The following is a 23,868-nucleotide window of genomic DNA, read 5'->3' as shown; positions in this document are numbered from 1 at the left end:
AGTCTGAAATTTATAAAAGGCAAATTGGTAGCTGTCTTGAAAGCAAAAAGCAAACAAAGAAATAAACACACTGGCAAGAGTCATCACTGCTTTTGTAAAGGGAAGTCATGCTTCATTAGATTTCTTCCAACAAGCCACTGGAGACACAGACAAGAAAGCTCCAGTTCATAAAGTCCACTGTTTGAATGCCAAAAAGATATTTAAAGAAAGGCAGGAGGATGTAGGGTATATAGGAACATCCTTATGTTAATAAAAAATTTATTAAAATAAAGAGGTTTAAAAAAAATAACAGCTAGTCTTCAAAGTGGAGAAAAATCACCAATTGAATCCCACTGTGATACTAAATGTGTTTGGAAATGATTAAACAGTGGAAGAGGTGTTAAATTTTGCTGATAGCTCTAAGTCAAGGGAGTAAAAACAGTAATCAAACATGAAAAATGCTAATACAGTGACTGGGAGATAAAACAACAGGTGAAATTCATACAGAGAACTGCAGATCTTTGTCCAAATTGTGAACTATCCAACTCTGTTAGAAACAATACTGAGTTTGATGGGCTTTTGGTCTAACGCAGTACAGATGCTCTTGAGTCTCAGCAAACTGAGGTGTAGATGAATAAAAAAAGGCATGCAATTTTCAAGTGGGTTGTGTTAACATCCTAAATAATTTTGGATTTTGAATGCTCTGAACAAAGTTCAAGTTATTCAAGTTTATTGCCGAATTATTTCCTATACCAGAAAATTGGCAGAACACATGGCTCTAAAATATCCTAATAAGTAAGATGTCCATTTGAGTATTTGAACAATTCCCATCATGAGTCAGTAGTCACAAACAAATATCTGCAAGATAAGTGGAACTTACCTATATAAATCCTGCATATGGTAAATATAAGGCCAGACGTTCACGTTTCTGCACTTTTTTTCCTAACACACGACCACTTAGAAGTAACTCATTAAGCCAGAAATGTGAGAAATCGAAATTCCCACTTTGGGCCTTGTCAACATACTGCAGCAGAAGAAAACCGTTTACTCTTCAATTGGAAAAAAAAATAACATAGCCTTCCATGTTGAGCACTCTGTTGAAGAGTTTATAATACCTCAAAAAAAATTTAGAAATAAAAGCAAAAAGTTTTCTTCCTTCTACCGACAGATGGTGCTATAATGCCTAACCTGCCCAATGCAAAGAGCAGCATTTATTTAAAAAAAAAATAATCTAGATTTGAGAGAGAGTTAAGCCCTTTCATAATTACAATGCAAAGAGCAGCATTTATTTAAAAAAATAAAATATCTAGATTTGAGAGAGAGTTAAGCCCATTCATAATTCAACGTGTAAAGCCTTATTTTTCTGTGAGGGTCCATCTAACTTCCTCTGTGCTGCCACATTAAATTTTTGCAATCTTATGGGCTATAACCTTTGGTCACCTTACCACAGGACGCCTACAACGTGTGCTATTCATTACCTTCATGTGGTCTGTAAAGATTCACTGCTGATAACCCACACTACTAGACAGAATGCCCACTGAAAGCATTCCAAAATCTTTTGTTCTAATAAATAAGGTCATTGCCATTGAGCGTGTTGAATAACACTTTGCATTAAAGGATGTCGTAAGAGTCACAAAAAGATTATTTGATGCGCAAATTCTGTAACAAAGAAGCTTTGATTAAAAACACTGGGAAAATTATATGGAGAATAGGATCCAGTCAAGGATAAGGTCCTTGAAAACCAGTTATCTATAGAAACTACAAAGACACCAAATACCTTTTCGTAATTCCTTCATTTGACTTCATATTCTGCCACAACTGCTTTGCAGTACTTCTTAGTCACTTCCTCTGATACAAGTAACACTTTCTAACCTTTAATGCTTAGTACCCCAAAAGGAGAAAAGGTGCAGAATACACAAGATTATCAAATCTACGGAACCACTGAGTTTTGTTTTCTTCCAAGGAAACAAAAAGAAAATAGCTACATCCAGTTTCTCCTATCGAGTCACTACTGGAACACTTGCCTAGCCTTGCATCTTATCTCTGTCAAGGCGATACTTGTATTAACATTAAGATCTGTTTCTCAGCATGTGCCATGAAGTAAAACATTCAGTTTATTACACACAGCCTATAAATTGATACTGAGTAAGAATTAAAGCTGTGAGGAAGTCCAAGCCTTCCGCATGAAAAAACATAACTGAACAGAAAAGGGCAACAAATTTTACAGCAGCTGGAAATGCTAGATTTAATTATTGAAGGGAAATCATGCAGAGAAGTTAGCTGCCTAGCATGATTTATAACAAATGCAAAGGGAAAGTCATAGGAAATTCTCAGTTAATCAACAGAAACGGCCAATAACAAGAATGCCAGCACTTTGTATTTCTATGGATGACAAGAATTTGAAAAAAATAAGACCAAAAATTCAAGGGAATGACACCACACAACGTTTTAAAAAAAGACACTTTGAGCAGGCCGGTTAGTTTGTAAATGACAGGAGCGGTCACATTTTACTGAAAAAATTACCAAAGCATCTGTTTTCATCACAGACTCAGAATGAAGAATCCTTGTCCACCCATTCCAGAAAGTTTTCTGAAAATTATTGTATCACACTGTCCCATGCTGCTCTAAACACTCTTATGACTTGCAACATTACAAATGGTTCTGTGTAGTACCTTTTCCCCCGTCTTCCTATTCCTTCATGCGAATCTTCCAGGCAAAAAGCCCTCACGTTGCTGGATGAATATTCCTCAAAAATACTTCACACAAGCCCTGAGACACGGTAACACAGATTTTGGTCCAAATCCAGTAGTGCCATCCTGACAGCAAACTAAATCTTCACGAGAAAGATGAAACGCCGCGAAGCTTGAACAGACCAGGCCTCAAACACTTGCAGGCCTACATATTTAGAATTCTATAAATATGTATATTCGCACACAAATACGCAAAGAGATTTATACGAGACAGGATGCATAACCAAGGCAAGGGGCACTCCTGTCATAAATTATAAAATAAAGTCAATTAGAGTACAAAATTCCCTCCCCCTCCTCACAACAAATCCAATTATTTTTCGTAGGCCCGACTGCGGCAGTCTGCACACAGAATCTAAGACACAGAGCCAATCACCACATATTTCAAGGTCATTCCTGGAAAGCAGTCCAGGTGGTAGCACAAAATTGTTGGAATTTAAGCGTGAAGAGGTTCCTCTTCAGGATTTTCAGCCCTACCAAACACTCGGGGTGCCATTTTGAAAAATGCCCAAGAGACCTTTATGCATCTAAATCCCAGGGACACCGGACAAAATGGAGGGTTTTAAGGGTTGTAAGTTCTGACAGGAATGCTCACATTTCCACATTCACAGTAAAAATGTGTGCTTCACTGTCACCTCGCTAGAGAAATGAGTGGAATATTGCTTCATCAGGCCTCTTTGAGGCTTAATCACATTGTAAAAGTACGTCTCGGGTCTCCCTGTGACCGCCCTCATACGTCTACATTCATAGATGTAACTACTTACGCAGGTAGCAGTGAAACCATAGGTGAAGAAAAGATCAGGAAAAAAAATAAATAAAAAGACTGACCTTTGTATTCAGCCGTAGAAAAACCTTTCACAACCAATTCTTCACCACCAAAGCCATTATCTTTCCTTCAGTCTTTTTTACAACACTAGCTTCGAAGAAAGACAGCATAACTGGTTTGCTCCTAATTTGGTATGTTACTTTTATTATCACCTATTAAAAAAAAGGCACCAAAGAGAAAGACTTTGGCTTTCTCTAGGCTGCCGAGTTGGTAAGGCAGAGGCTGCTAGAGAGGGTAGATCTTCTGTAAGGGAAGCCCAGCACCTCCAGTGTGAAGAAGCTTCTGGAGTGCAGGCCTGCAGAGGCCAAGGAGGGGCCTGCAATGCAAGTGGAGACAAAGACTCCCGACAAAAAGGAAGGAGGGAAAAAATAGCCCTTCTGGCCACCAGATAGAGAAGAAAGGAAGAAAGGGATGTGCAGATTTTGCTGCTGTTCAAGGCACTTTATTTGAAGTTTCCGAGAGAATTGCCTTGAGAAGACAGGGGGAGAGAAGAGATTTCTTTTCAAGCCCTTTTAATTTAAATCTCTCTCACCCCAGCACTCAGAGTATCCTGCATATCTAAAGGTACAGCACAAATTGGAAGAGCATGCAAAAAAAAAAAAACCAACCCACCTTTCTTTTAGAGATTCTTCCTGTGCTTTTTGGTCATCCTACCTTATGGAAAGGGTAGAGAGACACCTGCCTCTCAATGTTCTGACCAACGCAGGGGCCCACCACATGGAGACTTAGCAAAGAAAGACCCAATTAGACCTTATGCCACATTTCCTGCTGCTTCTCTGTCTCCTCCTGGCTGTGACAGAATCGATAGGTGAACGCTTCTCAATCCATTTCTGGAAGGAGAACATCTCTCCTGTATTTGGCAATGAATTAAGAACCAAGTACAGGGGGTACCTTCCCCCTCTGGGCCCCATGCAACTTTTAAAATGTCACACGACTTCCTTTAATTGTATTCCTAAAGTGCAGCTGTTCAGCACAGCAGTGCCTTTCCTAGTTTTTTCCTTTTTTCCTAGGTTTTTCCTTCCTCCTACAATGACCGTTCAACCCCATGTATAACCAAAAATACTACAAAATAGCATATAAGGACAGAACTTCATTATGAAGCTTGTGTAGCTTTCCTATTGCTTTCTCCTGGCGATGATCTCTGAGGTCCCTTCCAACCACCACAATTCTGTGATTCTGTGATTTCCTGCTGCTTCTCTGTCTCTTCCTGGCTGTGACAGAATCAATAGGTGAATGCTTCTCAATCCATTTCTGGAAGGAGAACATCTCTCCCATATTTGGCAATGAACTAAGAACCAAGTACAGGTGGTACCTTCCCCCTCTGGGCCCCATGCAACTTTTAAAATGTCACACGACTTCCTTTAATTGTATTCCTAAAGTGCAGCTGTTCAGCACAGCAGTGCCTTTCCTAGTTTTTTCCTTTTTTCCTAGGTTTTTCCTTCCTCCTACAATGACCGTTCAACCCCATGTATAACCAAAAATACTACAAAATAGCATATAAGGACAGAACTTCATTATGAAGCTTGTGTAGCTTTCCTATTGCTTTCTCCTGGCTCTGTGTGACCCAAATACCAGATATCAGTTTTAAATGATGACAAGGTCTTTTGCCTTTTATTTCAAAACTGCCCTGGACAGAAAGAAGAAAAAAAGAGGGGGAAAGAAAGAAGAAAAAAAGAGGGGGAAAGAAAGAAGAAAAAAAGAGGGGGAAAGAAAGAAGAAAAAAAGAGGGGGAAAGAAAGAAGAAAAAAAGAGGGGGAAAGAAGACAAAAGTGTTCTACAGAAAATGTTATATGACTAGATTGCTCTGTCACCACAGTGCAAACCTGTTCAAAATCTGACACACACATTGCAAGGCTCATCGCTGTGATGACTTTAGAAACGGGAAAATTAATATCAAATAGCAGTAAACATAATAAAGATCTTTTAAAAGAAATCAAGAAGAAAAAAAAGAGGGGGAAAGAAGAAAAAAAAGAGGGGGAAAGAAGAAAAAAGTGTTCTACAGAAAATGTTATATGACTAGATTGCTCTGTCACCACAGTGCAAACCTGTTCAAAATCTGACACACACATTGCAAGGCTCATCGCTGTGATGACTTTAGAAACGGGAAAATTAATATCAAATAGCAGTAAACATAATAAAGATCTTTTAAAAGAAATCTGGGGGGTTGGACTTCTGCTGACCCAATGTTATCATTGAATACTTCCTATGTGATCTGAAAAAACCTGTTCAAAATCTGACACACACATTGCAAGGCTCATCACTGTGATGACTTTAGAAATGGGAGAATTAAAACCAAATAGCAGTAAACATAAAAAAGATCTTTTAAAAGAAATTTGGGGGGTTGGACTTCTGCTGACCCAATGTTATCATGGAATACTTCCTATGTGATCTGAAACACCAGAAACTCAAGTCAGAATAAAAATGAAAAGCAAGTCATGGTTGTTGCCACATTTCTCATCTGTCTCTGGATCTTTATCCCTTGCTCAGCTCAATCAGCCTCATCTCCTTTCTCTCCACAGCTCAGGTGGCAAAGCTCCCTCCTGATCTGAACCACAGAAGCTCATCCCAGCCATCTTTTTTTTAAAAAAAGTTACAGCTTGGCAACTACTAAAATCATCACTATGACAAAATGCTTTTAAGTGTGATCAAAACCACATTTGCATATACCATCCCTTAGTGGTAAATGTTATAGGATTGCATTATTTTCCAATAAATTGTTTAAGCTTTTCATTGTACTCAGGATCTGCTTGCTTTCTTCAGCTATCACAGCAGGGAAGCTACTTGTCCTAGGACATTATCGATGCAAAATATTTACATCGGATTTTAAAAGAAATTGGAAAAATTCACAGCAGAAAAAAAATCACAACGCTATTTATTAAAGACATGACTCCTGGTTACAGAAGTCTCTGAGCTGCAAATCTGTACATGATAAGACAGAAATTATGGAAGCATAGCCTGTCTGCTTCCAATTGCTCTATTCTGGACGTGTGCCATGGCTGATGGGATATTGCATTCAATGGACTGACCAAGCAGAGTCTCTGTCTTGACTGGAAGGATACAATCCTCATTCCAACTCCTTTCTCAAGAACAGTTGGAAGACAAAGCAGCAAATCAAGGAAACAGGTGCATGGAGGTGACCAAATCACACCAGTCAGGTGTGTAAAATAACCTTTAGCTTAGCACTCATCATCTGCTACTCTGCTTCCTTACAGGTCCTCAAGTTGGAGGAATGAACCAGACCAAAGGCTGTACTGATGGTTTTGAAAGTCCTTTTTCTCTTATTTGTGAGTCCCAATCTGGCACATGCCTGTGTGTCATGACATGAGTGTTGGGACCAAAACAGAGGCATCAACATCCACACCCATCCATGCAATGGGAAGACACCTACCAATTGCAGCACACACCATGCCAGCAGCCCAACACTGCACAGATCCCTTCCCATTAAGGGATGGAATGACTCCAATCTAGTCAAGTGACAGATCCATTTCTGGGCACATGACAGAGGAATGGCAAGTTTTCTATAGCCCTGAGCATCACATTAAAAGGCTACGAGGAACACCATGGCTAAAACAAGTCCAGCACATTTGAGAGGATATGTGAAAACCAGGCCATACCATGGGTGGATGGAACACATTACACAGGGATTTCTGATTGTTATGTGACACCCGCAGACTCAAACAAATGTGACTAATGGCTCCCTCTTTCACAAAAGAAACATAATCAATGTAATCAAATTTATTTGGAGAATAAATCTTATGAAGAGTGATTGAAGGAGCTGGAACTGTTTAGTTTGAGGAGGCTGAGGGGAGACCTCATCACTCTCTACAACTCCTTGAAAGGCCACTGTAAAGAGGTTGGTGCTGGTCTCTTCTCCCAGGTAATTACCCATAGACCAAGAGGGAATGGCTTCAAGCTGCAACAGGGCAGGTTTAGAGTGGACATTAGGAAACAATTTTTCACAGCAAGAGTGGTCACAGTGCCCAGGGAGGGGGTTGAGTCACCATCCCTGGATGTGTTTAAGAGTCGTTTAGATGTGGTGTTGGGGGATATGGTGTAGGGGAGAACTTTGTAGAGTGGGGTTGATGGTTGGACTCAATGATCCCAAGGGTCTTTTCCAACTTGAATGATTCTATGATGCTGACTGAAGTCTGCCACAGACACCAGTCACGCTAACTTCACAAGACACCAGGTTTGTTATTTAAGCATTTGGTAGAATCAGATAATTGTATATCCTCAATATGCACACCTGCAGAAGTGACACTAGATCTAAGTTTTTCCAACAACGTAACAAAACTAAACTTGATAAACAGACTGCTGCTATTTTAGTACACTAGTTTCTGTTTAACTTCAACCTGATGAGTTAAACCCCTTGAGCCATCACACTGAGACAGCACAGATTCAAAACAGCATCAACTTAAAGTATCAGCCAACTCTTATCCTAGAGAGTTGTCACAGCAAAACTCGGAGCTATATTAAAAATGTAAGCTGATGCTCAGTGTTGTAAATTTCTTCCAGACATCATAAAAAGGTGTCTTGAGACTGAAATAAGGCTAACAGTGAAGTTGTCACCGAGGGACTGTATTCGTCGGTAGCCTGTATTTACAGGACAGAATGCTTTACTTCACACAGATTTCCCACCTACACGCACACCTTTGTGAATAATTCGCATCTCTGAAGAAAAAAAGCAGGCTGTTCATCTAATCAATAATGCCGTGTCATGCATGGAGCATAAATCTGCATAAATCGAGAGCAAAAGATGTCAAGCATGTCCCACTCCAACGATTATCAGGCAACAAAGTGAAGAGATGCACTTTTCATCTCCACAGGACTGTCGCCAAACCCTTGATGTAATAAATGAAACATGCCTGCTATTTCACCATTGCAAAATGGTACTGTAGATATCTTACAACATCTCTGTTTGCAGGAGGGGGGGACCAGCTCTAGATGAAGTGCAGATATGTTATTAAACAACGCACAGCTTGAATCCCGGGGCCAACACAGATGACCTTTAGAACATAAGCACTGCCTAAGACAAATATGCTTTCATCTTTGGGGAGTATTTTTTCAAGTAAAGATTTAAGAGAAAAACACTTTAGAAATAAGTTAAGCACAAATGTGCCTTCAATCTCTTAATGCTTCATTTTAAAAACAAAACCGCAAGTAGTATCACATGTCAGAAGACAGACTAAGTACTATTTAAGCAGAATATTAGTGAATTTAGTGAGATTTAGCTTCGTTTTCATTTAAACAACCCAATAATTAAAGAACAGAGAAAAGAGATACATGATGTAATAGAGATCCAAAACTGAAGGTATGACTAAAGTGATTCAGTAAAAAAGGCTTGTCTTTTTTATTACAAGTCTACAAAACCAAAGACCATTATTTCACTTTAGAATCCCTTAAGTGGGACGAAAATGCAAGAACGCAACAAAACCACACTGAGGCATGTAAAAAGGAAAATGGTTTTCGAGGTGGATTAAGTGAAATGGCAAATGATACAAAAAAGAGAAAAAGTAGTCTCTCGTATTGCACTTAACAGGCTGCTACAATTTATCTTCAGTAAGGTGGGTTGGTTTTTTTAAGAGCTGTATCTTGACTGGGAACCTTCAGCACATACAGCAATACTTGCCCCATGGAAAAGAGCAGCGTTGGTATGATACAATTCATTCCCCCACCAACTGTGGTTCGCAGACTCTGGCAAGTTCTGAGGTTTGGGTTTGTGTTGTTTTTTTTTTTTAAAAAAAGATTTAATTTCTTACCTCAAACTCAGCATGGCGATTAATGTCCTCTGCTCTCTGTCTGCTCAAGATAAATTCTGCTTCGTTAGCCACTCTCACCAAATGGTCCTTCATGGTTTGACTCAGCAACCTGAGGACAGAAAATATTCAAGAACTGCCTTGAGAGAATGAAGTCCTAAAATAAAAACCTGTCAATACAGTATATATAGAAATATTTCGAGCTCTGTTCCACAATTGACTTTATCGTGTTAAGAGAATGATATAAATAAGACTGAAGGGTAACTTTCTGGCAACTAGTAAAATTGTATGTCAATAGTAAACCAAACTAAGTATTAAACAAAATGTAAACATTCTAGACAGCCCTTTGTTTTACTGGAAAAAAAAAAAGAGGGGGAAAGAAGAAAAAAAAGAGGGGGAAAGAAGAAAAAAAAGAGGGGGAAAGAAGAAAAAAAAGAGGGGGAAAGAAGAAAAAAAAGAGGGGGAAAGAAGAAAAAAAAGAGGGGGAAAGAAGAAAAAAAAGAGGGGGAAAGAAGAAAAAAAAGAGGGGGAAAGAAGAAAAAAAAGAGGGGGAAAGAAGAAAAAAAAGAGGGGGAAAGAAGAAAAAAAAGAGGGGGAAAGAAGAAAAAAAAGAGGGGGAAAGAAGAAAAAAAAGAGGGGGAAAGAAGAAAAAAAAGAGGGGGAAAGAAGAAAAAAAAGAGGGGGAAAGAAGAAAAAAAAGAGGGGGAAAGAAGAAAAAAAAGAGGGGGAAAGAAGAAAAAAAAGAGGGGGAAAGAAGAAAAAAAAGAGGGGGAAAGAAGAAAAAAAAGAGGGGGAAAGAAGAAAAAAAAGAGGGGGAAAGAAGAAAAAAAAGAGGGGGAAAGAAGAAAAAAAAGAGGGGGAAAGAAGAAAAAAAAGAGGGGGAAAGAAGAAAAAAAAGAGGGGGAAAGAAGAAAAAAAAGAGGGGGAAAGAAGAAAAAAAAGAGGGGGAAAGAAGAAAAAAAAGAGGGGGAAAGAAGAAAAAAAAGAGGGGGAAAGAAGAAAAAAAAGAGGGGGAAAGAAGAAAAAAAAGAGGGGGAAAGAAGAAAAAAAAGAGGGGGAAAGAAGAAAAAAAAGAGGGGGAAAGAAGAAAAAAAAGAGGGGGAAAGAAGAAAAAAAAGAGGGGGAAAGAAGAAAAAAAAGAGGGGGAAAGAAGAAAAAAAAGAGGGGGAAAGAAGAAAAAAAAGAGGGGGAAAGAAGAAAAAAAAGAGGGGGAAAGAAGAAAAAAAAGAGGGGGAAAGAAGAAAAAAAAGAGGGGGAAAGAAGAAAAAAAAGAGGGGGAAAGAAGAAAAAAAAGAGGGGGAAAGAAGAAAAAAAAGAGGGGGAAAGAAGAAAAAAAAGAGGGGGAAAGAAGAAAAAAAAGAGGGGGAAAGAAGAAAAAAAAGAGGGGGAAAGAAGAAAAAAAAGAGGGGGAAAGAAGAAAAAAAAGAGGGGGAAAGAAGAAAAAAAAGAGGGGGAAAGAAGAAAAAAAAGAGGGGGAAAGAAGAAAAAAAAGAGGGGGAAAGAAGAAAAAAAAGAGGGGGAAAGAAGAAAAAAGTGTTCTACAGAAAATGTTATATGATTAGATTGCTCTGTCACCACAGTGCAAACCTGTTCAAAATCTGACACACACATTGCAAGGCTCATCACTGTGATGACTTTAGAAATGGGAGAATTAAAACCAAATAGCAGTAAACATAAAAAAGATCTTTTAAAAGAAATTTGGGGGGTTGGACTTCTGCTGACCCAATGTTATCATGGAATACTTCCTATGTGATCTGAAACACCAGAAACTCAAGTCAGAATAAAAATGAAAAGCAAGTCATGGTTGTTGCCACATTTCTCATCTGTCTCTGGATCTTTATCCCTTGCTCAGCTCAATCAGCCTCATCTCCTTTCTCTCCACAGCTCAGGTGGCAAAGCTCCCTCCTGATCTGAACCACAGAAGCTCATCCCAGCCATCTTTTTTTTAAAAAAAGTTACAGCTTGGCAACTACTAAAATCATCACTATGACAAAATGCTTTTAAGTGTGATCAAAACCACATTTGCATATACCATCCCTTAGTGGTAAATGTTATAGGATTGCATTATTTTCCAATAAATTGTTTAAGCTTTTCATTGTACTCAGGATCTGCTTGCTTTCTTCAGCTATCACAGCAGGGAAGCTACTTGTCCTAGGACATTATTGGTGCAAAATATTTACATTGGATTTTAAAGGAAATTGGAAAAATTCACAGCAGAAAAAAAATCACAACGCTATTTATTAAAGACATGACTCCTGGTTACAGAAGTCTCTGAGCTGCAAATCTGTACATGATAAGACAGAAATTATGGAAGCATAGCCTGTCTGCTTCCAATTGCTCTATTCTGGACGTGTGCCATGGCTGATGGGATATTGCATTCAATGGACTGACCAAGCAGAGTCTCTGTCTTGACTGGAAGGATACAATCCTCATTCCAACTCCTTTCTCAAGAACAGTTGGAAGACAAAGCAGCAAATCAAGGAAACAGGTGCATGGAGGTGACCAAATCACACCAGTCAGGTGTGTAAAATAACCTTTAGCTTAGCACTCATCATCTGCTACTCTGCTTCCTTACAGGTCCTCAAGTTGGAGGAATGAACCAGACCAAAGGCTGTACTGATGGTTTTGAAAGTCCTTTTTCTCTTATTTGTGAGTCCCAATCTGGCACATGCCTGTGTGTCATGACATGAGTGTTGGGACCAAAACAGAGGCATCAACATCCACACCCATCCATGCAATGGGAAGACACCTACCAATTGCAGCACACACCATGCCAGCAGCCCAACACTGCACAGATCCCTTCCCATTAAGGGATGGAATGACTCCAATCTAGTCAAGTGACAGATCCATTTCTGGGCACATGACAGAGGAATGGCAAGTTTTCTATAGCCCTGAGCATCACATTAAAAGGCTACGAGGAACACCATGGCTAAAACAAGTCCAGCACATTTGAGAGGATATGTGAAAACCAGGCCATACCATGGGTGGATGGAACACATTACACAGGGATTTCTGATTGTTATGTGACACCCGCAGACTCAAACAAATGTGACTAATGGCTCCCTCTTTCACAAAAGAAACATAATCAATGTAATCAAATTTATTTGGAGAATAAATCTTATGAAGAGTGATTGAAGGAGCTGGAACTGTTTAGTTTGAGGAGGCTGAGGGGAGACCTCATCACTCTCTACAACTCCTTGAAAGGCCACTGTAAAGAGGTTGGTGCTGGTCTCTTCTCCCAGGTAATTAGCCACAGAACAAGAAGGAAGGGCTTCAAGCTGCAACAGGGCAGGTTTAGAGTGGACATTAGGAAACAATTTTTCACAGCAAGAGTGGTCACAGTGCCCAGGGAGGGGGTTGAGTCACCATCCCTGGATGTGTTTAAGAGTCGTTTAGATGTGGTGTTGGGGGATATGGTGTAGGGGAGAACTTTGTAGAGTGGGGTTGATGGTTGGACTCAATGATCCCAAGGGTCTTTTCCAACTTGAATGATTCTATGATGCTGACTGAAGTCTGCCACAGACACCAGTCACGCTAACTTCACAAGACACCAGGTTTGTTATTTAAGCATTTGGTAGAATCAGATAATTGTATATCCTCAATATGCACACCTGCAGAAGTGACACTAGATCTAAGTTTTTCCAACAACGTAACAAAACTAAACTTGATAAACAGACTGCTGCTATTTTAGTACACTAGTTTCTGTTTAACTTCAACCTGATGAGTTAAACCCCTTGAGCCATCACACTGAGACAGCACAGATTCAAAACAGCATCAACTTAAAGTATCAGCCAACTCTTATCCTAGAGAGTTGTCACAGCAAAACTCGGAGCTATATTAAAAATGTAAGCTGATGCTCAGTGTTGTAAATTTCTTCCAGACATCATAAAAAGGTGTCTTGAGACTGAAATAAGGCTAACAGTGAAGTTGTCACCGAGGGACTGTATTCGTCGGTAGCCTGTATTTACAGGACAGAATGCTTTACTTCACACAGATTTCCCACCTACACGCACACCTTTGTGAATAATTCGCATCTCTGAAGAAAAAAAGCAGGCTGTTCATCTAATCAATAATGCCGTGTCATGCATGGAGCATAAATCTGCATAAATCGAGAGCAAAAGATGTCAAGCATGTCCCACTCCAACGATTATCAGGCAACAAAGTGAAGAGATGCACTTTTCATCTCCACAGGACTGTCGCCAAACCCTTGATGTAATAAATGAAACATGCCTGCTATTTCACCATTGCAAAATGGTACTGTAGATATCTTACAACATCTCTGTTTGCAGGAGGGGGGGACCAGCTCTAGATGAAGTGCAGATATGTTATTAAACAACGCACAGCTTGAATCCCGGGGCCAACACAGATGACCTTTAGAACATAAGCACTGCCTAAGACAAATATGCTTTCATCTTTGGGGAGTATTTTTTCAAGTAAAGATTTAAGAGAAAAACACTTTAGAAATAAGTTAAGCACAAATGTGCCTTCAATCTCTTAATGCTTCATTTTAAAAACAAAACCGCAAGTAGTATCACATGTCAGAAGACAGACTAAGTACTATTTAAGCAGAATATTAGTGAATTTAGTGAGATTTAGCTTCGTTTTCATTTAAACAACCCAATAATTAAAGAACAGAGAAAAGAGATACATGATGTAATAGAGATCCAAAACTGAAGGTATGACTAAAGTGATTCAGTAAAAAAGGCTTGTCTTTTTTATTACAAGTCTACAAAACCAAAGACCATTATTTCACTTTAGAATCCCTTAAGTGGGACGAAAACGCAAGAACGCAACAAAACCACACTGAGGCATGTAAAAAGGAAAATGGTTTTCGAGGTGGATTAAGTGAAATGGCAAATGATACAAAAAAGAAAAAAAGTAGTCTCTCGTATTGCACTTAACAGGCTGCTACAATTTATCTTCAGTAAGGTGGGTTGGTTTTTTTAAGAGCTGTATCTTGACTGGGAACCTTCAGCACATACAGTGATACTTGCCCCATGGAAAAGAGCAGCGTTGGTATGATACAATTCATTCCCCCACCAACTGTGGTTCGCAGACTCTGGCAAGTTCTGAGGTTTGGGTTTGTGTTGTTTTTTTTTAAAAAAAAAGATTTAATTTCTTACCTCAAACTCAGCATGGCGATTAATGTCCTCTGCTCTCTGTCTGCTCAAGATAAATTCTGCTTCGTTAGCCACTCTCACCAAATGGTCCTTCATGGTTTGACTCAGCAACCTGAGGACAGAAAATATTCAAGAACTGCCTTGAGAGAATGAAGTCCTAAAATAAAAACCTGTCAATACAGTATATATAGAAATATTTCGAGCTCTGTTCCACAATTGACTTTATCGTGTTAAGAGAATGATATAAATAAGACTGAAGGGTAACTTTCTGGCAACTAGTAAAATTGTATGTCAATAGTAAACCAAACTAAGTATTAAACAAAATGTAAACATTCTAGACAGCCCTTTGTTTTACTGGAAAATTAGATATGCCTGAAAATCTTTCACATACACACAATACAAGAAAAGTAAGCCCTTCATGCATATAAACATCCACAGTGAAAGCCCTAATGGAATTGATGTAAAGTCTAAACAAAAAAATTGTGAATTTCACAGCCGTATAGTTTTTTTTCTCCGAGTGTAAAATTGGAATTTTATGGTAAGTCTATGTCTCAGTAACATTTTCAGGATTATAAAACATCCTCAGTTTCACAAATGAAATACTAGGATATACATTGACCCAGCTTCTGTACAGAATAAAGCTATAGTTCAATCTGAGATTTCCGAGGCATTCATAAACCCTGAGTTTATGAATGGCAGCAGAGCTGACAGATGGAATTACAACCCAATTATTCTGTGACTTCACGTGTTGTTACTAAAAACACTTCCTTTTTAATTAGTTACATTGGGATTCATAAAGTTAAAACTGTATATACAGGAGCTACACTGTTTTAGAATGTGGACATTTCCATAGGATCACTCAAAGATACTGTCTCCCCAGGGATGAAGTCTTGAAAAAAGAAATATGCACAATTCATTATTTGATGCATGACTTTTCCGTCTCTGAGAAAGCTCGTACGGGAGCCACTGTTTTAGAACAACATTATATTTTTTTTTTTCATTTTTATCTATTTTTAGAATGTAAGTATATGTCCATACGATGTCGAATTGGATGTTGATGAACATACAATTTTGACAATTTATCTGCATGCATTATTGACAATCTTCTACTTTCAAAAACTTGCAGAACAGACATTGTTGCAATAATGTAACTTCAATTTCATAACTTTTCATGGCTTCAAAAAATTGGAAGAATAAACTCACTATGAAGGCAGGGCTCATACCCCCAAAAAAGATACCATAAACCTCTGTCTCTAACAATTTACAATAACGTTCAGCTAGAAATAAATCCCTACTAATAAAGCAGCAACAAGAAACTTTGCATAACCTGTTTCATAGTCTGGGCAGATTGCAAGCATCTGATTCCCTTCACTCTCGAGACAAAATCCCCAGTAGCACATTCAAATCTGTCACATAAGCATTTAAATAAACATTTTTTTATTGAGCTAAGAACCATCTAAAAAAATACGGGGATGGTAAATACTCATGTATTACAATATCATGAATTATGATTTAAATTTAACACAGTTGGACAGTATTCCTGTTATTTTGAGTTTGTCAATACCAATGCCTTCTGCTAACCTGATCACCTCGAAAAATACTAGTTATCCTCTAACAGGTCCACTTTTCATCTAACACTGTTTATCCTCTAATTGTCCCACTTTTTTCATCTGTTCAGGAAAGCACCGTATAAATTGGTTTTTACAACATGGCTTTTCCTTTTTATCTACTAAACATAAGCAGTAAGCAGCCCAGTACATGCCTAACTGTACACTGGCACTGGCTATGCATTTGATGGATGTGTTCCAAACAAAGCAAAGAGCTACATTCCCTCACACAGGAACAACATTCTCAAAACAGACTAGAAGTGTACCTAGTAAAAACAAATAGCTTTTGTTTATCAGAGCAAGCTTTTACCTACTAGTAACTTCAAGCTGTTTTCAGATAAAGGTAAAAGCTTCATATTATTTGGTATAGATTATCATATAATTACTTCCCTTCTTGCAAACTGTCGAATTCAGCAATTAAAGGTCTTCAGGAGGTGAGGAAATAAGTTATTTACTAATACAAATGAAAACTGTATGGTATAAGACAGTAAAATTATTTCATATGATAGCTGTGTTCATTATTTAAGTCAAGAACTTCAAATTTTAATCTTTCTTTTCAGTCACCTTTCCCAAACACTGCATATGCTTAGTCTAACTTTATTCTAATAAACAAGTCAAGTTGTATCATTATCTAGGTCACTTGGGATTTTCTTTGTAAGAACAGCATCCACATAGCATGGCACTCAGATTTCTGGTTTGAATGTACCTCTTTAAGTGCAGAACTTTGCAAACTACATCTATATCTATCGATAAATGGAATGATGGCATGATAGAACAGAAGTGTCTACAGCCATCATTAAAACTCAAAGGCAAATACAAGATCTCAGCATCTCCAGAAATGAACACACCTCTGCTTATACGTCTAAAATAAAGCTTTAATCATCTAAACTCTAATTTAGAACCTCGGCAGCTGCTGCTTTTCCATTTGAGGCAAACAAAATGTTGAACAGAACTTAAAGTGCAGCTCCCTATTTGCAATAGAAACAGCTGTTTCCAGCTGAATAGGCCACTGCTGAGGCCAGGACAAGGATCTGACTCTAGCAAAAGTATTAGTTCAACTCCAAGCTACATATAACACATTTTGTACATACATGAGTGGCTATAAACTGTATTAACTAGATCAGGTAATTTTGAGAGACAAATGTTTTCTTCTAAAGGAAAAAAAAAAAAAAAGATGTTTAAAAAAAAACTATCTGATTTTCCTCACTAAGACAGTAAGTACACTTTGTGGATTTAAAGGATCACAACGGTCCTTTCTGGTACCTGCCCTGGCTTCCTACACAGAATTGATCATGCATGTTGTCCCCAAAATTATTTCATTTCTCCATTAAGCCCGTTTGAGCTGCTTCTTCTGTTTGGGCTACAGCATAGCCTTCAGAAGGATGCCACAATGTTTTTGGTTTTTCTTTTTAAGATTTCAAAATATTCTTACACATGTTCTCCTATAAATGAGTTTTATAATAAGGTAATTAGTGCCAACTAAAAAAAAAAACCCAACACCCCCCCCACACACCCAAGAAAAACCCCAAAGCCATTTCTTGTCCTCTTTTATCCTGTTTTTCATTCTAGCAACTAGATCACAGTAGGTCTTTTTCTGTTAAAGTCTATCCAAAACATCTCTTTATAAATACTTTACTTTTTTTCCAGAGCAAAAGAACAGTTTTTCATTTCTTTGACTAAACAAGCAGATCAACTGCAAAGTATGCACATCCAAGCTGAAAGAAAAAACTGAAGTGTAATAATTTCCTTTTTGCCTGTGGTTCATAATGTCTGTGTGCAGCCCCGTGGACCATGTTTGCCTCCTGCTACTTTCTCACATACCTGTTTATTTTGCTCAGTGTTATCGAACACCAAAATGCTGTTTAATGTGATGGTTTCCACTCCTCCTTCCCTGATAGATCCCCTTTTGGTTTGGCTTTACTTATGGCAAGTTATTGCCTTAGGATCTTTTTCTCATCTTTAACAGGAGAAGAGTGTGGATGGACACGTCCTGTAGAAGTCAGACCATAATACCTGTGGGGATAGGGACTCTGGACACCAGATCTACTCTTCTGCTTTTGGTGTCACACCGAAATTCAGATTCAGAATCTCAATTTGAGATTCAGTGTCTCAAACAGACTTTTCTTACTTTGTCTAAGCACTTTCTTTGTGGACCAAAATATTTAAAAACACGTGATTAACTTTGAAAAGACTAACGGCCCTGTAAAAACAAGCAAGTGGATGGATCTCATGCTGCAAGTTAAATATATACTTGCATACTTTGCTGGGTCAGGAATGAAGTGCTAAACCACTGAGAGAAGGAGCTCCAGCCAAATAGAGGAGACATTCTGATTTGTGCTGTTGTGCTGGAAGAGGGAAACTACGAGACATAAGGCAAGAAATCTTCTTACTCTGATTTCTGGCTGCTGAACGCTCAGATGATCAAGTAAAAAGTTAAGTTTCTCCCTACAACAAGTAAAAAGGAGAAGGTACAAAAGGGAAAAAATGAAACAGAAAAATATGTGCAATCAAAGAAAGTAAGATATGGATAAATTCTGGGTTAGTATTACTGACGTCCAACAATTATCAATTTTAGTCAAAATATGCAAAAAGCTTTACAGGTGACATTTACAACAGGCATAAATCTCTCATAAAGTACTACTGGGAGAGATTATACTTGTTCCAGAGGCTACCACAACAGAGAAGCCTGCGCTAGCCAAGAAAAGAGGATAAAGGTAAGCTCTCCTACTTGCACTCCTCATAAACCCAGCATATTAGAGATTCTCTTATTTCAAAAGGAGGTCGGTTCTACATGGATACACACTGTCTTTTATGGGGTCTGACTGCTCAATGTGCTAAGCGTCGGAATTATTGCTGCAAGGAGGTTTTACAACTGCTTTGTGGAACACAGAAACTTTACGGATGCGCTATTTGATCATCAAAGAATACAGACGAGTCCATAAGCTCCCAAAGACTGGGAGTTTGAACACATTTAACCTTTAAACTAGGAGAGAAAAAAACACCCACCCCCCAAAATCATGCAGATTCATAGATTGGAAGGGACCTTAAAGATCATCTAGTCCAACCATCAACCTAACTCTGACAAAAAGATAAATAAGAAATAAGCAATAAAAAAAACCCCAAACCCACACACTAAATCATATTCTTGAGGACCATGTCAACCCATGTTTTGAACACCTCCAGGCAAATAAAAAGACCAAGATATGAATAAAAGCTAAAAATAACTAATACTAACAAATAAAGCCTTTCACTAATGGTATCTATAACTCCAGATTGACTCAATATATACATCCCTGACAATTCTTCCTAAAACAGACATCAGCAAAGAAAAGTTTGTGCAGCAAAGGCAAGTTTCATTCAAATATAAACCCAAAAAGCTGACTTGGACATGTGTTGGCATAAAATTTAACAGCACTCCTAACGCACGGCTAGGAGGGGACGTACCCATCCAACCTTTTCTATCTAGGATAGCTGCTAAGGACACATCAGAGCCTACCAAAAACTCATCTGAGGTTGTGTTTACATTCCCTGCATGCTAATACAACAGAGGATTCCTGAAAATTTTCAATCAGATAGCAATAGTACAACCCATTATACAGACAGAGTGCAGTACAAGTACCTCTTGTCACTCTCGCATTAATTTATTTTTTAGAAGCAGCTGTTACTAAAAAGATTCTACATAAAAAAAACCATTTAAGAATTCCCAGGCACTCAAAACTGTTTTATAATTGTGCTTTTTCATAGGCTCAGCAAGTAAGGACATATTCTCACAAGCAAAACCTATCTTTGTCACATACACACCCTCCAAAGTTACTAGCATTTCCAATAATAAAAGCTTACATAAATTTTTAATCATTAAGATACAGTTCTCCCCAAAAAGCTTCTGCTTACTCATTAAGTTGCAGCAAAGGTCATTTGTTTCCAGTTACAAAGAAATGATGCAATTTAAATCCAAGCACAGATGAGCAAACAAAATTCCATGAAATTAAAAATTGCTTTAAAAATGGTTGTGCATGTCACACTATACCTTAGTGCACACACACACACCAAAATACCATGGAGTGTCAAGAACCCCACCTCAAGCCACTTATCTGTCTCTGAAACACATCCAGGCTACAAGTTCTAATTTTCAGCACATTTAAAATGTTGCTTAAGGTCTGGCCTACCAATCAAATCCACACATTAACAAAGCTGCTTCTGCCATGAAACCAAAACAGTAACATAAAACCTCAGAAAATAAATGACCAAATATCTCTTTTACAAAACCTACCGCTTAGAATGGGTTGCTAAACATAAAAAAAAAAAAAACCACCAACAAGGCAATGTGGAAAATATTTCTTTTTCTCTTACAAATCAAGACTAAGGGGGCAGGTTCTATGTTATCAGCATTTCAGGGCAAGGGGGCTGCAAGAAGGGGAGCAGACAGGTAGTAATCGATTCTAGTTTGAACATGATTATGTTTATCTTTTTTTTTTTCCTTTCCCCCTGAACTTTTTTTGGCCAATTACGCACAAAGTACAAGACCGTCAGTTATCATCCATTTTTGTCATTAATAGCTGTATCTTTCTATTTTCCACAACAGCAGTTGCTCCTATGGCAACACATTCTTTCTTTCCTTGAGGGTGCCTGCACTATTCCAAGTGAAAGACAACTGAATGGGGCAGCCTACATCTGTCCCCTATTTTCTGTCAGGAAAGCGTGCAAGTAATTGGCCAACTAGTTTGATTGCCAGCTAGTTCAATATTAAAAAATATTTGCATCTATAACCAGTCAAAAGTAATATATACAATTTAAGAAAAGGAACAGCAGGTGACATATGTTGACATTTTCTTTGTGCAGCTCCTCCTAAAAAGAATAATAAATGCTACAGAAATACAGATGATTACAGCATTCCAGATTTTATACCACTGGATTTTACGTATTGGGAGAATCATACCAGTTACATCTGGCAATTTCTGGAGAGGTTTGGGGCTTTTTTGTTTGGTTGCTGGAATTTTTACTTCCTAAGGATATTAGCTTTGTATGCTGTCTGTCTTCCTCCTTCCCTCAGCAACTTTTGAATCCATTGGATAATTCCAACAAATTTTTCAAATAGAAGGCTAGAGTTTCTCAAAAATATTAACTTTTTACAAGTTTTATATCCAACACAGACAGAAATCCTTAAAAAAAACCCAAACCACAGCTGTTTTCAAGTGCACTGCAAGCCATAATATATAATCCAATATAGGAGGAGAATCCTCTGCTATGGCAGGATAATTTTTATCACATTTCATTCCCCATTAGACAAGAGAGAATCCAGCAATAAGAAAAAGCTCCAGAAAACCAAACTTCATCAGTTCTGCTTCTCCTGAGTACACTTGCAGATCCTTAAGTTTTGGGTTGTTTGTTTTGGTTATGAATTTGAAAGGGCAAAGGAGAGGAAATGATACATGTATTCTGCTAGTTTAAGGAGCTGTCAACCGAACTTTACGCGTCAGTTTTTTTAAAGGAAATGCTGTCTGAATATTCATTTTACAGCTGGATAAAAACCACACGTCTAGAACACAGCACTTCATTCTTTGGATGACCAAGAAAACGATGCCTGAGAAAATTAAACTTGAGCATCTTCAAGAGTCTCTTCAATTGCAAATGGGAAAGAGTAATTGCCGCGGCACGCTTTAGGAGCCTGATCCCTCCATCCCTGCCACGCCAAACCCATTATCACCCCAAAGGGGATAATAACTGTCATGCCTAGTCTCAAGTACGTTTGTTAGTGCACTGACTGATACAGAAAACAAGGTCCAGCACAAGAGATGTTTCACACTTAAGTGCGCTAATGAATCAAAGCGACAGGAGAGGGTTTTAACCTTCCCGGAGCGAAGGAGTTGGTTGCTAACTAGTCAAGTAGAGGAAACAAGAGTCTAACGAAAGAAACACTTGTACAGGCAAGGAAATAAAACAAAGCTGCTTTTTTTTTTTTTTTCCCAGTTCAGAAATAAATCTTGACCATCTCCTGCGTAAGGAGTAACCTAATTAGTTTCAGGGTGAAAAAAAGGAATCTCTCTGGACACCCTAGAAGTCTCCAAAGGAGAGGACCAGCCATGCCAGGGAACCAAATCACAGCTAAAGGATAGAATCATAGAATCATAGAATGGTCTAGGTTGGAAGAGACCCTTGGGATCATCGAGTCCAACCATCTCCCCTACTCTACAAAGTCCTCCCCTACACCATGTCCCTCAGCACTGTATCTAAACGGCCCTTAAACACAACCAGGGATGGGGACTCCACCACCCTGGTGGGTTCTGCTGAACTCTCAGGTTGAGGTTCCAAAACAGTCTTTCCCTCAAGGCAGGACCTAAAGGTGAAAGGCAAGCACAGAGCCTCAAGTCTAGACTGACAGAAGTCCAGCAGGCTAAGGAAAATGTTTTGCAATCTCTACTTCTGCTGCCCAGATGGCTCGGCACAGAGGAGCAGTGGGTACAGGCACCTTTTTAACAAGGTTTCAAAGAGCATTAATAGTGCTCCCAGACATCACAATAATAGTGAACAATACTTACTCGTTTTTATTAAAAACAGATTAACGTTCAGTGTAGCAGTGTACTGAAACTGTCATTTCTTTTCATGCACAGAAAGAGGTTGTTTTCTAATATCTGATCCTTTAGCTTTTCACTTATATTCTGTCCATGCCTGGTTTTCTACACAGTGGGTTTGGGGTGGGGTATTTTTTGTTTGCTTGGGCTGTTTGGGGCTTTTTTGGGGTTGGTTTGAGGTTTTGGAGGGTTTTTTTGGGTTGATTTTGTGGGGTTTTTTTTTTTGCTACACTTGTAACATGGCCTTCAAAAGACTTCAGTTGCGTATTTCAGTTTTTGTTAGGTTTACGGCTCTCTACTTTCACACAATAGTCTCCTGTTTACAGATTTCAGTTTCAAAATTCAAAATTTCACTGGGCACAAACAAATGGATTCTGCTACACGTGTGCAGTAGACCTGATACGTTTGGAAAGCCTGGGAGCAACTGTACGTGTAACACATTAGTTACTTGTGAACATGATGAAATTCAGACCGACACATTCCGAATGCAGCGCACACACCACAGACCTTATGAGTCCCAGAGGCAAACTTTCTGCACATATTTCTGCCCAGGGAATCCTAGCCAAAACATGGCAAGCCTAAACATAAAACTTTCAACTGCTGCGAGACAGAGAGGGGTACATTCATACCTTTCACATAAAAGCAAAAAATACATCTGAAAGCAAGTAGAAGAAGAGATTTAGATCTCTTATTCTAGACCTCTTTCTCTTCCAGAAAGATTTCTCTGTTGTCCTGTTTGCCTGATTAAAAAAAACCAACCAACCAAACAAAACAAAAACAGTAGAACACACTTCAAGCTGGAATATCCTCTGGTATCATTAGTCCAGAAAATTAGTAATAAACATTGGGAATAAAATCCTAGTTTCCAAAGGTTATAGGATGACCAAGGCTTTCTCCCCCAAGGCAGAAGACACTAGTAAATCTGTAATTCCATACATTCTAGGCAGTTCTTCCAATCTTTAATTTTATTTTATTTATTCTAAGACTCTGCATGTCATGGTACTCCAGAGACATCCTTCCTTCCTTGCTGAAATCAGCTCTGTTCTTTGTACAAACCTTCTTGTCTTCTTTTCTTGAGTGCTCATAGAAACAATTTTAAAATTCAACTTTTATTATACAATTATGCAGTTTAAGTCTAAATCAGTATCATTCAACTATATTCATTTCTAAGTTTTAATAAAAACTCCAGAAGCTGAAATCTTTTAAAGATTATAACGTTATGGCAAAAATACATAAACCAATACGAAATACAATAAAAAACAAA

General features: G+C 38.4%; 1 protein-coding gene across 1 annotated transcript in view; it reads right to left on the bottom strand.

The window, feature by feature from the left end:
- The window catches only part of LRBA (LPS-responsive vesicle trafficking, beach and anchor containing), a 464,550-nt gene that overhangs the window by 291,302 nt on the left and 149,380 nt on the right, over nt 1–23,868 (bottom strand). Inside the window, exon 35 of the mRNA XM_014950036.1 lies at nt 14,432–14,540. Coding sequence (XP_014805522.1) covers nt 14,432–14,540 — 109 coding nt within the window. The remainder of the gene's footprint in view (nt 1–14,431; nt 14,541–23,868) is intronic.

This window comes from Calidris pugnax, unplaced genomic scaffold (assembly GCF_001431845.1).
Source record: "Calidris pugnax isolate Ruff unplaced genomic scaffold, ASM143184v1 scaffold42, whole genome shotgun sequence".
In the NCBI taxonomy this organism is placed as follows: Eukaryota; Metazoa; Chordata; class Aves; order Charadriiformes; family Scolopacidae; genus Calidris; species Calidris pugnax.
The sequence above is the reverse complement of the archived record's forward strand: the minus strand, read 5'-3'. Positions and strand labels throughout refer to the sequence as shown.